The 17,361-nt window shown below is 54.2% G+C and overlaps 1 protein-coding gene across 1 annotated transcript; it reads right to left on the reverse strand.

Moving 5' to 3' along the window:
* Positions 1-3,255: 3,255 nt before the first annotated feature.
* SYPL2 (synaptophysin like 2) lies at positions 3,256-16,780 on the reverse strand. Its single transcript, XM_080648084.1, has 6 exons — positions 16,455-16,780; positions 16,224-16,298; positions 7,983-8,107; positions 6,885-7,086; positions 5,689-5,880; positions 3,256-4,096 (listed from the first exon to the last, which is right to left on the reverse strand). The coding sequence occupies exons 1-6, from the start codon at positions 16,509-16,511 to the stop codon at positions 3,950-3,952; spliced, it is 798 nt and encodes a 265-aa protein (XP_080504210.1). The 5' UTR covers positions 16,512-16,780; the 3' UTR covers positions 3,256-3,949.
* Between the last annotated feature and the right edge of the window lie 581 nt (positions 16,781-17,361).

A 17,361-nucleotide genomic window follows, 5' to 3' on the forward strand; every position in this document is an offset into this window, starting at 1 on the left:
GGACCCTGGCTCCATCCATCACTTTGGCTTCTTTTCCTAATGAATATTTTCTCTGCTGGAAGGACTGCTACCAGAGCCTCGGCATAGGGAGATTTCTCATCAGATCTGTCATTTTCCTTGCTAAGGCCTGGGAAGGACCTTCATTATCCTCCTCTTCCTTTTTCTCAGCTGATAACATTTCTTCCCACCCTCACACAATCAAGAGACAAAAGCCTGCCCTTCCCCATCACATCAGAAGAAAGATACGAATTCTCTTATTCCTCCTCAACCCCTCACATGTCACCCCATATTCATGCCTTCCGCTAAGGGGCAATCGAATCAGAGACAAATAAGTCCAGGTCTGTGACTTCAAGACCTCTCAGATTCCTTCTCACTTTCCCCTCAAGAATGATCTCTGAGGGCAGGGAATCTTAACGTGAGAACCAGAGCCGATCCCTAGGGGAGTGGGCGGCAAACTGCGGCTCGCGAGCCACATGCGGCTCTTTGGCCCCTTGAGTGTGGCTCTTCCACAAAATACCATGGCCTGGATGAGTCTACTTTGAAGAAGTGGCGTTAGAAGAAGTTTAAGTTTAAAAAATTTAGCTCTCGCCCTAACCAGTTTGGCTCAGTGGATAGAGCGTCCGCCTGCAGACTGAAGGGTCCCAGGTTCGATTCCTGTCAAGGGCAGGTACCTTGGTTGTGGGCACAAACCCAGTAGGGAGTGTGCAGGAGGCAGCTGATCGGTGTTTCTCTCTGATTGATGTTTCTAACTCTCTATCCCTCTCCCTTCCTCTCTGTAAAAAATCAGTAAAATATATTTTTTAAAAATTAAAAAATAAATAAATAAATAAATAATTTGGCTCTCAAAAGAAATTTCAATCGTTGTACTGTTGATATTTGGCTCTGTTGACTCATGAGTTTGCCGACCGCTGCCCCAGGGTGTCCAGGATCCTGGTGAGATTGAACGTAATATTGTGCCCAGGTGTACTTTTCTAGGGAATGTAAATGCAGCGTGTGACTGTCAGAGGGGAGAGAGGTGCAAGTTGGTTTAGCAAGAACTTTTCTAGTGAAGGGGGCAAGCATATGGCCCCCCTCGACTCCGGCAGGAAGCTTGTCTGGGTCACAGATGGTAGGAGAACAAATGAAAACGGCGTTGTGGAGGCCTCTCTCTCTCTCTCTCTCACACACACACACACACACACACACACACACCTTTTGAGTTTTCTCTAAATTTGCTAATGAGGCTCGGTTTCTTTGGACTAACTGATGCCACCAAAAGAGATGTCACCAGGAGCCGCTCTTCATTTTGCAGATTCTGCAGCCTGGGGTGCAGCGGGGAGAGGGGCAGAATGATGTTTTGGTGGAAATGCAGATATTTGTCCAAAAACTTAAAGCGAGGGGAGGAAGAGGGAGAAAGAATCCCCGGGAGGGCTCCAGTCGTGGCTCCTTCATGGCAAATGCTTGCAGCACTTTTATTCCAATGTGTGAGAACAGCACCAGCAAACGACATGCAGCGTTCTCCTCCCGCCCACGCCCTGTGATCCCGAGGTAGGAGACCCATGGCCACAACGGTGGAAGGAACTCATGTTCAGGAAAGGCCCTCGGTGGGCAACCTGGCGGGGTCAGAGTTTACTAGGGCAAAGGGCCTGCCTGTTAGCCTCCTGCAGCAGCTGGAGAAACCAGACACCTTCTTCTACCTCTGGCCCCACTAGGCAAAGCGGTGCCGCCAGCCCTGGTCGGAGGGGATGTGAATCCTGAGGACAGCCCAGCCCTTGGGCACTCGGCCTAGCCCTGCCTTTCCTCTTAGGCGGAGAGAGAGGCCATAACCTGTATCAAGGTCTTCTGGCTGATAGGAAGCCAGCCGTTTGAGGGGAAAAGCCTTCTCTGCGGCAGGGGAAGTGCTGAGCTAGGAGTCCTTGGCAGGAGTGCGTACCCGCCCTTTTCCCCCTGAAGGGCCGGTTGCTAACTTCGGCCCCCGAAGGAGAACACTGTATCCATCACATTTTAAGTAAATTATAAATACGTACACAGAATCCAAACAAAAGTCCCAGTAGAAGCTGCTCACAGACCCCCGCAGGGGCCAGCTTGAAGAAAATGAGGGTCACCCCTTTGTTCTCTGCGTCTCTGGAGCTGTAGGCAAAACTGTCCCTCTTTGTCCTCGAGTAACCATGGGGCAGCTCAGGACAGAGAGAGGTTCAGACTTATAGACACTCTCATCCCCGTAACCTCTCTTTTTTCCTCAAATCCCTTTCCCCAAATCAAAACAAAATGGCCTAAGTCTTATACCCAAGGGCTCTGCAGTATTTGAGGGTATAAATCTACCCCCATCAAGTGTGTGTGGGGGAGACTCTGCCCCAGAGAAGAAGTGATTGGCCCAAAGGCAAAGGCCCTGACTCCTGGGCACCCCAGTAACGCGCATACTCCTGTGAATGGCGTTTAGGGAGGTGAGGAGGTTGGAGGGGTTGACTCAGTCCTGAGCAGAGACTGGCACAAGGCACACTCGCCTCTGGGATGATAATGGGCTGATTGGCACTGGGATTGGAAAATGGCAGGATTCATCCTTCTTAATCCTTCTCTGGGCAACCCTATGGCCAGGGCAGACTTGGTAGGGGCCGGGTGGGGAACAGATGGCCCTTACCCTGTGGGCACTGTGTCCTAGGCTCTGGGGTTCAGAGAGGAACTGAAGGAGGGATCAGTAAGAGCAGACACACCAAAGACAAATATGGAACTGGGTCCCGAAATGAAGAAGCACCAATAGCATCGGCCTGCCCTGGACGGGTGGGGAGTAGGGCCTGGGAGAGAGGAGGCAGGAGGGCAAAGGGCGAGGGCACAGTCCATTTGTAAGGTGAGAAGGGGAAGTATGAAAGAGGGGCCAAGAAGGAGGGTGGCGGGGCAGAGAATGAAGAAGAAGTGGGCCCATCCATCCATGTCCTGGGTCCGGGGCAACGTAGCCTCATGCACGGTCCTTTGGGCCTTTCCAAAGCCCTTGTCTGGCCCCACAGGAATGGAAGGAAGGCCTGGCCAGACTTGGAAAAGGACCTTGAATGCCTCAGACCCAAGGGGGTGGGGGATGGGCAGAGAGGATGAGGGAAGGGCTGAGATGGAGGTGCTCTTAGACCCCTCAGGTTGTGTCCCAAGTGTGAGACCAAGCCCAAGAGGGAGGTCAGGGAGGAAAGTAAGGAGTTGAGGGCCAGGGTGAATTTAGAGAGTTGGTGGAAAGAGCCCCAGCTTGGAGGGTCGGGAGGACTGAGGGAATAGAAGAAACTGACTCCCCAGCAAGTTTCCTGGCTTTAGTTTCTTGAATTTCAATGCAGTTGCAATGTGTCTGCTCCCCACTGAGTCTAAGGCATCGGGACCCTCTGAAGGCTGTTTGCCAGGCTGGTGGGCCCCCCCGGCTCACACCTGGTGGGCTCAGTGGGCAGCAGAGGCCAAAGGAGAGTGGGGAGCACGCTGAGCTAGGGCTCTGTGGCGAGCAGTGCAGGCACGAGGCCTAGGTGGAGGCCATTGAAGAGGGGTCTCTAAAGCACTGGTGGGCCCTCCATGCAAGGGACCAGGAAGAAGGCTGCCAGCCAATTTCCCCTCCCCCCACTTTTATTGAAGCTGCACAGGTTGATAAGGTGGCTGCTAGGAACCAGTCTCAGGACTCTGGTCTCCTGCCTCCAACCCTCACCTGCAGCAGAGGCTGTGAGGGTCCCTATGACCCTAGGTGAGGTGCCTGGGTCCAGGCAGTAGACAAGAAGCACTGAGTTCCTGCCATGGGGGGGGCTCCGGCAGAGGAGGGACAGGAAGCCACCGGGAGGGCTGCCCAGGTTTCTGACAGCTGCTGCCTGCCCACCCACAGATGACTTCTCATAGGTCAGAGCCCAGAGGGGCGGGGGAGGGGGGTTGGAGGAGCAAGAAGGGGGAGGTCCTGGGAGCCGAGGTGGTTGAAGAGGTGCATCCTGTTCGGGAGTAGCCAGGTGGGGGCTGCTTACTGCTTCTCCACGGCTCCCTGCTCGGCTGTGCTCTCCGGGCTGGGGCTCTGGCCCTGGTCCTGGCCCTGCCCGTGCCACGGGGTCTCCTTGAACACGAACCAACAGTTCCCGGCCCACAGGAAGAAGTTGATAAAGCCAAAGAGCTGCAAAGACATCAGGGGAGTTTGTGAGAAGAGTGAGGGAGCATCGTGAGAACCGGGAGGGGAGTACCTGTGGAGGGGGCAGGTGGGGAGAGGTACAGAGGGCCACAAAAAACTAACAGAAAACTGGATATTGAGACAGTTCAAGGCCATCACTCACTAAGGGATTCTCTGGTGAACGTGGCTAACTCTGTGTACAGATGCCCCCAGCTGTGGCTTGGTCCCTAGGAGACTCTGGGCCCTGGAGTGGAGCACTCTGTGCAAAGCACAGCAAGGAGCACCGTCCTTGTCGCTCTTCCCACCGCACACACGCACACACGCACACACGCACACACGTACACGTGGGACCCAGGTCCCAGAGCCCTCCGTGAGGTGGGTGTGGCCAGAGCTGTCCAAGGTGCTCCTTTCCTAGGGCGGGAGGCTGGGCGAGGGACCCAGCCAGGGCGATATTCCAATGCGTATTCACAATATTTAAAAACCTACCAGCAGGAAGCATTTAGGGGGAAGTGTACTGACGCCTGCAATTAACTTTGAAATGCATTAAAAATAAGACGGGTTGATAGATGGAAAGAGGCGGGCAGATACGTGATAAAATAAGTCTAGTAAAATGTTCATGGTACAGGCTAGGTCAGTGGTCGGCAAACCGCGGCTCGTGAGCCACATGCGGCTCTTTGGCCCCTTGAGTGTGGCTCTTCCACAAAATACCACGGCCTGGGCGAGTCTATTTTGAAGAAGGGGCATTAGAAGAAGTTTAAGTTTAAAAAATGTGGCTCTCCAAAGAAATTTCCATCGTTGTCCTGTTGATATTTGGCTCTGTTGACTAATGCGTTTGCCGACCACTGGGCTAGGTGATGGGCACGTGGGTATTCATTGGAAACTTCTTTCAGCTCTGCTGTATGCAGGAGGATTTTTACAATAAAAGGTCAGGGCGGGGTGAAACCTATCCGCAGTGTTCCGGCAAGGTCTAGAAGACTCCCTGTTGTGTAAGACTTGAAACCCTCCCGTCACATCACTGGGCCTCCCGGAGGTTCAGGCCATTTTCAGGGGAGGGCTGAGGTGGCTGGGATGACAGGGGACATTGGAAAAGCTTGAGGCCTCTGCTATTTACCAACGGATAGGAAAATATGTCAACGTTCTAAAAACTGGGATGGCCCAAAAGACGCATGCCAGCTGGACCCCCACTGCCCAAAGCCCTCCTCCAGCCTGGAGGTCTGAGCCACTCCCTCTGGGTCTGGGATCCCCCTTCACACACACACACACACACACACACACACACACACACACACTGTTAAAGAGGCAGGAGAAATGGGGCATGCGAGCCTGGAGGTGGGGCGAGGGAGGGGAAATGGGAAGGCAGCAGCAGCAGGAGGAAGGGGCAGGAGGCTAAGTGCTCTCGGGTTCTCCCCATCCCCGGATGTCTTCCCAGGGTCAGCTCGAAGCCAGCAGCCAGCCTTAGGCGCAGGGGGCACTGACTCCGGGTGTAGGGGACACCAGCTGTGGGGACACCCTCTGTTCTCAGAACTTGCTCTTAGGGCAGCCCTGGGCAGTGGGATAGTCCTGCCTCCCCCAGACCCCCTGGGGGCCGCAGGCCTCACCACGGAGAGATTGACCAGCCCCATGGAGGGGGTGGCCCCGGCACTGCACACGGCTTCCTCTCCGTGGCACACAGACATGGCTACGGTCAGGCTCGAGGGCCGCGTGGCCCCCTTGACGTCGGTCAGGCCCTTGCCCCAGGCAGCTGCAGCCACCAGCCAGAAGAAGGTGAAGGAGACGGTCACACAGAAGTCCTGCAGGAGCAGAGGGGCAGGACATGCAGTCACACCTGGGACTCCCACTTTTCGTCTTCTTGCTCTAATGCACTGGGATGATCCTGGGGTCCCGGGACAGCTCCCCTTCCATCCGCCCAGAGCCTCAGGGAGCCCGGGTGGTCTCGGAAACTCTTTCACTGTCACCAACCGAAGGAATCCCGCCACCGGGACTACCCCTGCCCATGCCCTCACACCGAGCTCAGGGGACAGTGTATCCCCTGGTCAGTGTCACCCCGAAACCCACATGTCTTCAACTCCCCACTCTCCCTTCCCTGCATTTCCTTAAAAATTTTCAAAAACATTTTCCCCTTTTTAAACTTATTTTTCCGTCGCGGTTGGCATACAACATTGCATTAGCTTCAGGAGTACAACGAATGATTGGGCAGCCTAGCTGTCCACCCATCAGCCTCCGCTCAGCTGCGGCTGGCGGCAGAGGGGGCACCCCTCCACCTGCATGCCTGGGCTGGGGAGAAAGTGAAGGGGGAGAATACTAATACTAGCTAACACTTAGCTAACTACATACCAGACACTTTTTTGAAAGTGCTCATCTTTTTAAAAAATATACATATTTTTTATTGAATGAAAGGAGAGGGAGAGAGAGATAGAAACATCAATGATGAGAGACAATCATTGATCGGGGGCCTCCCACACACCCCATACCGGGGACAGAGCCCGCAACCCAGGCATCGTGTGCCCTGACCAGGAATCGAACTGTGACCTCCCGGTTCATAGGTCGCCACTGAACCCCTGAGCCAGGCTGCCAGGGCCAGAGCCCGCTGCCTGATGCTGTTGTGCCTCCGGGGAGGAGACCAAGCGATGGTGGGAGCCTGGTGCAGGCAGAGCCCTGAGACTCAGGCCTCCCCCGGGCCTCAGGAGCTGTGGGAGCCTCAGTACCTGAAGGGCCAACAGCCAACAGCTGGCAGGTGCCAGGGCCCCAGGGAGCCACCAGCTCCAGGCCAGCCCTCCTGGCCGGGCCCACTCACCGCCAGCGGGAAGCGCTTGTCCTCCGCGTAGAGGCGGTGGAAGCGCAGGTAGAAGACCAGCGCGGCCATGGTGTAGAAGAAGGAGAAGATGCCCAGCGTCACGAAGAACTCGGCGGGGGCGGAGAAGTCCCCCAGCAGGCTCATGGTCTTGGAGGTGGACTCGTCGTCACAGAGCGGCATCTCATACTGGACCCGGTTCAACCTGCAGTGCGGGGGGGCCGGGGGGAGGGGGGCTCCTGAGCTGGCCACCCTGCCCGGGGGTAGTCTGTGCTCTCCTCACCCTCCCCTCTTCCAGAGCCAGGAAGCGGGTGTGGCGGGAGGGATGCCACGGTGAACGTCCCTGGGATCCTGGTCCAGCCCTGCCCCCGCTCAGCCCACCCACACTCAGCAGTGACTGCGCTTCCAGAGTCTCCAGGGCCCTTTAGGCCGCGACCCCGGTATATAGAGTCATCTACTTCCCGGAGCCACGCCGCCAGATCAGCTTCTCGCTGCCCCGGGGAAGGCACAGGCCGGTGGCACGCTGACGCCCGACTCACCCATCCCCAGGCCTTCTGTAGGCCCCAGTGAGACAGACAAAGCGGAAAACACATCCTAGTACAGACAAGAGGCCGTTCATCTAACTCGGCAGCTGCTACTAGAAATGTCTGGAAAGGTGGCCCTGTCCCCACTGTCCTCTGGACACCTGGGGTCCCCCTTCCTCAAGGAAGACTCCTTTCTCCCTCCTGGGTCCCGCGGGGCTCCTTGTAAGCACCCACACCAGCTCTTCGGGGTCTGAGTGCTAACACGCTCCCTTCCCTCCAAGGCAGGGAGGGGGCTCTGAGGGGCAGCGAGGCCCGCCCTGGCTCCTGTCACCTCCACGCCAGGCCGCGGGGGTCCTTGCTGTGGCTGTCGTTACCCGCCACTGGTTATCTGTGGACGGGGACAGGGTTACAACCCCGGTCTGTCTGACTCCCCTTGTGTTTTTCTCTGGCCGGTGTGTCTGAAATTCCTAGAGGGTAGGAAGGACCCCGGTCTGGAGTGACACCCCACGAGATGGGAGAGGAAAAGGCCTAGCCGGTCAGGGTCGGGGGCTGTGCGGGCCCCACCAGCGCTGCTCACCTGAAGGGATAGCCGAACAAGACGATGATGGAGCTCACGTCCTTGGCTTCGTTGTTGCAGCGGACCATGGCTCCTGTCTCCCCGCTGTAGGAGCCGCAGCACCCGAAGGCGAAAATAGCAAAGAGCTGAGGGAGAGGGAGCCCTCTGAGTCAGAGGCCTCAGCTGGCCGAGGTCTAGCCCTCCAAAACCACCCTCTGACTAAGCGGCGCAGATATGGGGTGTGTGTGTCGGGGGGTCCCCTTTAATCAAGTCCCCCTGGGGAGACCAGGTCTTCCGTTGGTCCAGCCTCCGGTTCTGTGTTTACCCAACAGGGTGCCGGGCCCAACAGCCAAATGCGTAAGGCTGCCTTCGAGTGGCATCTGGGAGGGAAGAGAGAAGAAGTGGAGGGTTCCCACATCTCCCCATGGGATGTGACGTCGGGGGACCGGCCACCCGTAGCCTTCTTTTTTTTTTTTTAAATAAATCTTTATTCAGATTATTACAATATTACAATTGTTTCTCCTTTTTTCCCCCATAGCTCCCCTCCACCCAGTTCCCACCCCACCTTCTGCCCTTACCTCCCCGCCACTGTCCTCATCCATAGGTGTATGATTTTTGTCCAGTCTCTTCCTGAACCCCCCATACCCCTTTCCCCCTGAGAATTATCAGTCCACTCCCTTTCTATCCGTAGCCTTCTTAAGATGAGGACGAGCACAGAGCGATTTAGGCTTTTGGAAACTTCTGGCTCAAAGCTGGCCTTGAATTTCCTCCCCAAGGGAGAGGCACCTGGAAATAGATCCCCCTGCTCCAACCACAATGGGGCCCACGCGGAGTTCTTCCCATTTCTTCTTTGAAGCCATCACTGAATCGTTACCTTGGGGCCAACTTCCTGCCTCAGTGGAGGCCGAGCTGAAGGGGACAGCTGGCCGGGGTGGTGCTGAGGGTCCTGGCTCCATCCAGCCCAGAGAAAGCAGCTTCCACTTGCCTTCCCAGCCCCCTGCCTCCCTGGTGGTGGTGTCCCTCCACCAGGGTTGATGCTGCCATTTCTCAGGGTTAAGAACCGGAGGTGTTTCAGGCAACGTGAATTGTTTTCTTCTCACTGTACTGAACCTCTGAGTCTTAAAGTGAGATGAAATGACCTCATCCCATGATTTTTTCCCTTTTTTAAAATTTCTTGATTTGAGAGAGAGAGAGAAAGAAACACCTATTTGTTGTGCCACTTACTTATCCATTCATCGGTTGCTTCTTGTACGGGCCCTGACCGGGAATTGAACACAACCTTGGCGTATCGGGATGACACTCTAACCAACTGAGCTCCCCGGCCAGGGCCGTGGTTTTAGAGTGTCCTTCCGGAGAAACAAACTTCGATTAGAAAAGGTGAGAGCCCTAACCGGTGTGGCTCAGTGGACAGAGCGTCCGCTTGCGGACTGAAAGGTCCCAGGTTCGATTCCGGTCAAGGGCATGTACCTTGGTTGCAGGCACATCCCCAGTAGGAGGTGTGCAGGAGGCAGCTGGTCGATGTTTCTCTCTCATCGATGTTTCTAACTCTCTATCCCTCTCCCTTCCTCTCTGTAAAAAAAGCAATAAAATATATATATATATTTTTAAAAAAGGTGAGAAATTGGAACCTCATCCTCCCACATCATCGGCTCAGCCCCGTGCCCTTGGCTTGTTCGTGACGTCATCGTTCTAATTACACAGGGAGCTCATTCTGTTGATTGGCCGTGTTCTGTAAGTTTCTCTCTGACTCGTGTCTGGGACATTAAGCACCTAGAAGACAGGTAATCTGCGTTGGAAACAGAGTGACGTGCGCACTGTTCGGCTAATGCCCCGATGGCCTGGCGGCGAAGAGGCCTGGACTAGGAGTCTAGAACCCTGGCCCCGTCACAAATGAGCTGGTGACCTCGCTTTGCTCTCCGAGTCTCAGTGTCCTCACCTGCGAAGTGAGGGGTTTGGAGGAGGTCAGCTGGAGGCCTTTCCGACGCTGCAGTCCTCTCACTTGCTGAGGGGAAGGCTGTTGTCAGCCAGCAGCTGCGCCCGGCCCCAGGGCAGTGTCTGGTGCCAGGGCCCTGCCCTGCACCGCCTGGCCTGGCACAGCCTCTCCATGATGGAGCCACTGATCCCCCTTTTAAATGTCACGATGGGCACCTCTCTCTTTCTAGGAGGTTTGGTTCAGACAAATAAGACTTGTCTCCACTTTAAAAACAACAACAGCGCCCTAACCGGTTTGGCTCAGTGGATAGAGCATCGGCCTGCGGACTCAAGGGTCCCAGGTTCGATTCCGGTCAAGGGCATGTACCTTGGTTGCGGGCACATACCCAGTAGGGGGTGTGCAGGAGGCAGCAGATCGATGTTTCTCTCTCATCGATGTTTCTAACTCTCTATCCCTCTCCCTTTCTCTCTGTAAAAAATTAATAAAATATATTAAAAAAAAAAAAAAAAACAGGGAAGGAGGCAGCACAACCCCTCTCTCTCCAATGCCGGAGCACCTCCTCCTCCGAATGAAACGTCTGAGGCTGCTACAGAGCCCGGTGCTCATCTCCTGCCGGAGTCGCCCACGCCTCTGCGTCATTCCTTCACCTCCTCCAAGTCGCCGCACGGGTGTCCCAGCGGAACTTGTCTGAGAGGCATTCTCTAACCTTTTGTCAGCTCTGTGGCTCTCTGATTCCTCTGATCAGTTTCTTTATTCCTCTTGGCTTCTGATGTCCAACTGGACACATTAGGGCGTCATGTTCTAGAAAGCGCAGCACAAATGGATGTATTTTTACCCACTGTCGGTTCCATCAGCCAAGGGCCCCCTATGGGTTCCCTGAGAATGTAGGTCCAGTCTTCCTAACTTGGGGCAATGGAATGGGCAGTTATGAAACCTTCTCTTCACCAGCATTCTCTCGGCGGGCCCTCCTGGCATCTTCAGAAAGGTGACATTTATTGAGCATCTACTACCTACCAGGAATTGCTCTAGGCACTAATACTTAGCAGTGAACAAACAGTAGCTGCTTGTTTAAATGAAAATGAATTAAAATTAAATAAAATTTGCCCTAACTGGTTTGGCTCAGTGGATAGAGTGTCGACCTTCAGACTCAAGGGTCCCAGGTTCGATTCCGGTCAAGGGCATGTACCTTGGTTGCGGGCACATCCCCAGTAGGGGGTGTGCAGGAGGCAGCTGATGGATGTTTCTCTCTCATCGATGTTTCTAACTCTCTATCCCTCTCCCTTCCTCTCTGTAAAAAATCAATAAAAAATATATTTAAAAATAAATAAATAAATTAAATACAATTTAAAACAGTTGCTCAGTCACACTAGCCACATTTCAAGTGCGCAGGAGCCACATGTGACTAGCAGGTGCCACACTGGACGGCACGTTATCAAATGTTTCCATTGTCACCGAAAGGTCTGCTCTGTCGAGGTGACAACCTTGAGGTTCTGACAGTCCTGAACCCTGACTTATGATTCTTTGCTGGGCAAAATATACCCACAATACCTTTCATCTTAACTGTATTCTCTTCTATGCTGATTCTCTGACAGCCGGGAATCTAAACACCTTCTATACCCCTTTATTAACCAGAATATATGATTAAGTCTGAACGTCGCAGTCAGTGGTGCCAGGTGACAGACTGTTGGCTACAGAAGTGGAGGGAGGGAGAACTCGCAGGAGAATCGCACAGGTTCACAGAGCAGCTGAGCAAAAAGGATCTCAGAGATTATCGAGCGCCGGGGTCTCATTTCATAGAGGTGGAAACTGGAGTCCCGGGAGATTAAGTGACGTGCCCAAGGTCACATTTAGCCAATGCGAAAGCCAGGCTTGGAACTTACATATCCTGATTCCCCGTCCAGCGCTCTGTCTACTGCTCTGTCTGTTCATTCATCTATCGACGGCTTGGAACTTACATATCCTGATTCCCTGTCCAGCGCTCTGTCTACTGCTCTGTCTGTTCATTCATCTATCGACGGCTTGGAACTTACATATCCTGATTCCCTGTCCAGCGCTCTGTCTACTGCTCTGTCTGTTCATTCATCTATCGACGGCTTGGAACTTACATATCCTGATTCCCCGTCCAGCGCTCTGTCTACTGCGTTCATTCATCTAGCGACAAGTAGTCATGGAGCAGCTACTTTGGCCAGGTGCCCGAGACATAAAGATACATGAGACTCTGCCTGTTCCCAAGCGTTTACACCAGAAAGGGGAGTGTCACGCTCAAACACACAAACAAAACCCCTGCATCACAGAGTGACTGAGGCTGAAGCAAGAGGTCTCTGCTACGTGCAGGGAGGACGGCCCGGAGCACAGAGACGCCCCCTCCTCCTTTCGGCGCCTATGTAGCTTTCTTCCCTAACTGTGCCAGGCAACTGAGCCACAGGGATGGCGGGGAAGGACTGAAACCACCCCTGCCTCCGAAAACTAGGCTCTGAGTTGAGCCGACTGGTCATGAAGACCAGGAACCAAGGAGAGATGGAGTTCCTGAGACAAGGGGTGGGGGGTGGGTCTCTGGAGTTCTGGCGCCAACCGTACACTGCCCGCCACCTCCCCCTCCTGCCACTGCCTCTCCTTTGGAGCGATGCGGGGGGACCTGCCAGTTTCAAGATGGAGCTCGCCTTTGGTGCTCACGTGCTTGTGGGGGATACTCCCGGGCCCGTCCTGAGAACACGGACATGCCCGGTCGGTGTTAGTGTTCTAACAGGGAAGACAAGTTCTCCCCCAAATCCTACTTCCACCACCATCTCCTTGGCGTCATGGACTCTGATGGGCTGCTTTCACATTCCCCACACTTACTGAAATCAGAGACCCCAGAGCCAAGTAAGTGGCTTTGGCACCTCAAAGGTGAATTACAGATCCGGGGCACACCCAGTTGACAATAATGTGACTTCTTACGGCAACAGTGACTCAGTGATCCAGGAAATCCTTTTGTACCTTAGCCTCAAAGTGAGGATTCAGCAGTCACATTTGAATAATCTCACCAAAGGACAGGTCTAGCTGACAGTCTGCTTAAGGGGGGAAGTTAGGGGACAGGGGAGGTCGGGAATAGGAGGGAAGGGAACACCCCTTAGACCGCCAGGCTCACGCGGTCTTCCTGAATGCTCGATGCTTTACAGATACTACATCCTGCAGTCCTCCCCGTCAGCCCACAGGAGACCTTGCCCTCCTTAACAGACAGGAAACCGAGGCCCCTAAGGTTTCATCCCTCACCCTACGTTCCACAGCTAGAAAGCAGAAGAACCTGGATTTAAACCAAAGCCCCTCTAACCTCAAAGTCTGCTTTATCTTATTGTATTTTTGCCTTTTTCTTTAAGAAAACAAAGCAAAACAAAAAAACTACTTCTCCAACAATTGGTCTATGCCCATATTATTTCATTAGTTTATTTTTTTTAATATATTTTATTGATTTTTTACAGAGAGGAAAGGAGAGGGATAGAGAGCTAGAAACATCGATGAGAGAGAAACATCGATCAGCCGCCTCCCGCACACCTCCCACTGGGGATGTGCCCGCAACCAAGTTACGTGCCCTTGACCGGAATCGAACCTGGGACCCCCCAGTCCGCAGGCCGACGCTCTATCCACTGAGCCAAACCGGTTTTGGCATTATTTCATTAGTTTAGTATAGACTTAGCGAGACCAGAATTGGAACTGAGGTGAGATTAGTTAATTTTTGAATTTTCAAGACACACTAATAAAAAAGATAGTATTACTTTCTTCTCACCAGGATTACAGTAAAACCTTTGCTTTTGATAATAATGACAACAAAAGTTTTCAATTATCAAGATTTGTGGCTTTTTTTTCTCTCTCTCCTTTTCTAGTCAGGAGCATTTGATCCCTCCAAGCAGGAAATGAGTGAAAAATCCCAAATGACATTTTCACTGTCATTTCTGGTGCTGGCTCCTAAGTGCTTTTACGTTAGCTCATCTGCAGAGGCTCAAGGCAATGAAACGCATGCTCTGAGGATGGCAGTAAAAGCAAGTCAAGGCTCCTTAAGACGCTGCTGGTCCAATGAAGGCCGAGTTCCAAGTCCAGCCTTGGGCCCCTGGAGTTAGCATTACGGGAGAAAGGTGTATCCCCCTCTCTAAGAGATTGGGGGTCATCAAAGGGTCATCAAGGTGGGTCAACTCTTAGGGATCAGTGCAGCCTTTATAGGAATGTTGCGGGTGTTGGGGGCAAGGGGTGGGGAAAGGCTGGGGGCAAGGAGAGAAGATTGAAGAAGGGCGCTTTGCAGAAACCCCCCTTGGAAGATGATTCCATGGTCTGGTGACCTCATTGTGTCCCCCGTCCCTTGACAGTCTTTCTCAAATCTCCTTAGACCCATTTGTCTAGTTCAGTGGTCGGTAAACCGCGGCTCGTGAGCCGCATGTGGCTCGCGAGCCGCGGTTTGCCGCTCTGTTGACTAATGAGTTTGCTGACCACTGGTCTATTTTTTTTTTAATATATTTTTATTGATTCTTCACAGAGAGGAAGGGAGAGGGATAGAGAGTTAGAAACATCGATGAGAGGGAAACATCGAGCAGCTGCCTCCTGCACACCTCCTACTGGGGATGTGCCCGCAACCAAGGTACATGCCCTTGACCGGAATCGAACCTGGGACCCTTCAGTCCGCAGGCTGACGCTCTATCCACTGAGCCGAACCGGCTAGGGCCCACTGGTCTAGTTTAAAGATAAAGTTGTGCTCTTACAGTTCAGGCTGTGCTCCTCTGGATCACAGAGATTACTAAGGCTGAATGGCCCCCTAGCTCTGGATGGCAGTCGCATAGAGGCCTAATGTCATGCTTATATGGCCCCCTCCCGTACGCAAGTGGGGCGTCAGAACAGGAAGGGAGGAGGTGAAGGAGCTCAGTCAGCAGTCTGTCCAATTGCTCCTGAGGCAGCAGGGAGAGTGGAAAGTCCCCACCGGGGCCCAGAGTTTGCACTTGGAAGCTCCCCAGGCTGGCCCGGAGCCCCAGTCAGGGTCTCAGATATCCACAGATAACCCCAAACGCACCAGTGCCCCTGAGTTCCAGATTTGATGATTCTCGTCCAAACAATGACTTAGGAATCGGTGACACGGTGCTAACTCCTGTCTTCGGTGAGTTAAAAGCCCTTTAGAACTCCATCCTCCTCTGTATTAACGGTAACTTACTCCCTAGCTGACTTCTGTGCTGAAAGCACATTAATACGTTACTCACACACCATTTGGTGTGTGGATAGTCCAACTAAAATCTCTTCCGTGACCGCACTCTAAATGTTCCCAACAAGTCTCCATGATTTGAGAGAGTGACTGCACCTGTCCACATTCCTTACTTAGACCCAGCAGGCCTTGGGCACTGGGAAGGACAGAGAGCACAACAGTGCCTGAAAGGACCAGTGAAGCAGGGCGACTGTATTTGCCCTGGACCATTACGGGGGAAACTGAGGCCCTGGGCAGGTGAATTCTTCAAGGTCACAGGGTAAGTCTAATGAAGGGCACTATTCTAGCACGCCAACCCACTGAAAGAAGAAGGGGCTCTAGGGTTGTTGTGATCAACATTGGACTAATGTTGGAAACTGAAGTCCAGAGGAGTGACTTGCCCAAGGTCACATGGCTGAAAAGGCAGGTCCGGATCTGGAAACCAGGGCCCCAGCTTCGCAGCATAATGGACTGTATTATTCTACACGCCACATTTTAAGCACACTGAGGTTGTCATTCTATCTTATTTTTTCTTTTCTTTAATCCCAGAGTCATAAACTCCATTCATTCATTCATCCACTCCCTCACTCAGTTACAGGAACCCAGATTCCCCTAGTGATCTCAACAGGGCACCCGCCAGCCGGGACCCTGTCCCCTTGAGTGCACCTGCAGGCCCATTCAGGTCCCGGTGGGTTTGGGTGCAGATGGTTTCCATCTTCTGCCTCCCTCCCTCCTCTGCCCTCCCGTGGCATTCCTCCTCTCATCCCCCTTGCCCTCCCCCACTCCCGCCACGGAGGAGTGGTATGTGCAGGATCAGAGTTCTGGAAAGGTTACACTCGGGTCCTCTTGCCCCGGTGAAATGTGAGCGCCTTGGGCACAGGCTCCTTGCACATAGAAGGACCGAATCCCAGACTCCGCATGCCTCACTTCTCACCCTCCTGCCACCGGGTGCTGGACAAGCAACCCCAGCCCGCCCCTCCCCCGCCCACCTGTCGCTGTCCCCACCCCTCCGCGGGCTGCTGGCCGCAGGACCTCCCTGCAGCCCCCTCCGCCCCCACTCCGGCCACATTGCTTCGGGTCAGCGTCACAGCCCAGGCTCCCGAAATAGCCCGCGGCTTGGGCAGCAACTCACCCACTGGAGAACTTTGATGAAGCCCAGCGGCTCCTCCAGCCGCCGCCAGTGCAGCCCCGCGAACAGCTGGTCCACCTGCGAAGACAGGGAGGTCCAGGGCTCAGGGCACGGGGGACCCCAGGAAAGCGCTGGCCCCCCTTCTCCTACCCACGCCCAGGAGAGGGCGAAGAATAAGGGTCCCAACACACAGGCGGAGGAGGGCGGTGAGAGCCCCAGGGGCACGCGGAGTACCTGCTGGCGCGGCGACTTGTCCGCTGGGCGACTCGCTGCGGTCTCCGTGGAGGACATGCTGGCGCAGCGGGGCCCGGGCGCTGCGCGGGGGCTCGGCTCCCTCGCCCGGAGGGTGCGGGGTCCGCGGTCGGGCAGGGGGCTGCTGACCAGCGGGGGACGCGAGCGGTGGTGGAGCGCGAGCAGCCCGCGGTGGCCCGGGATCCAGGCTGGCGGGGTGGGTCGCTGGCGCTCGCTGCTCGCTGAGGTCGCGGCCGCTGCGCTGCCCCTCCGGCTGCAGAAAGCCCCCGAGGCCGATTCAAACTTCTGTCAAACTCGCCAGCGAACTTGGCCGCCCAGTCACGTGGCGTGCGCTAGGGAACCCTCCTCCCGCCCCCTGCGCCCCTTTTCCAGCCCGCAGGGCTCCTTAAAGGGACCTGTGGCTTCTACAGGCAGTTTGGCCAAAAGGGGCTCAAGGTCTTTACCAGAAGCTCAGCGCCAGGCGCAAGGGAGGCACCGCGGCCACTCCAACCCACCACCCAAGTCGGAAACTAGTTGGGAGCTCTGGGGCGCACGGGCTCCTAGCTCACCTTTCTGTTTCCCTGGATTTGGAGCCATTTTCTTTTCTTTTTCTACATCACCATACCCAGAACCTAAAGGGTTTTGATAAGGCACTATCAAAGCTGTAATCTAAATCTAAGGTTCTAAGCCTTAAGCTTAACAAATCGCTCCATTCCAAAATCTTGGAGAGCCAGTGCAGACGAAAAGGGCAATGGATACAAATTTTAAACAACAAAATGCACTTGTATGCCATGATTTAAAAGTTATTAATCTTTTAAAAGTATAAACGCAATCTCCTTTAAAATAGCCATCACGATTTACATGAGAGTGAAAATCAAGTCTGAGGACTAGGGGGCTCAAAGAATGTAAT

This window comes from Plecotus auritus (genome assembly GCF_963455305.1).
Source record: "Plecotus auritus genome assembly, chromosome: 12".
Lineage (NCBI taxonomy): Eukaryota > Metazoa > Chordata > Mammalia > Chiroptera > Vespertilionidae > Plecotus > Plecotus auritus.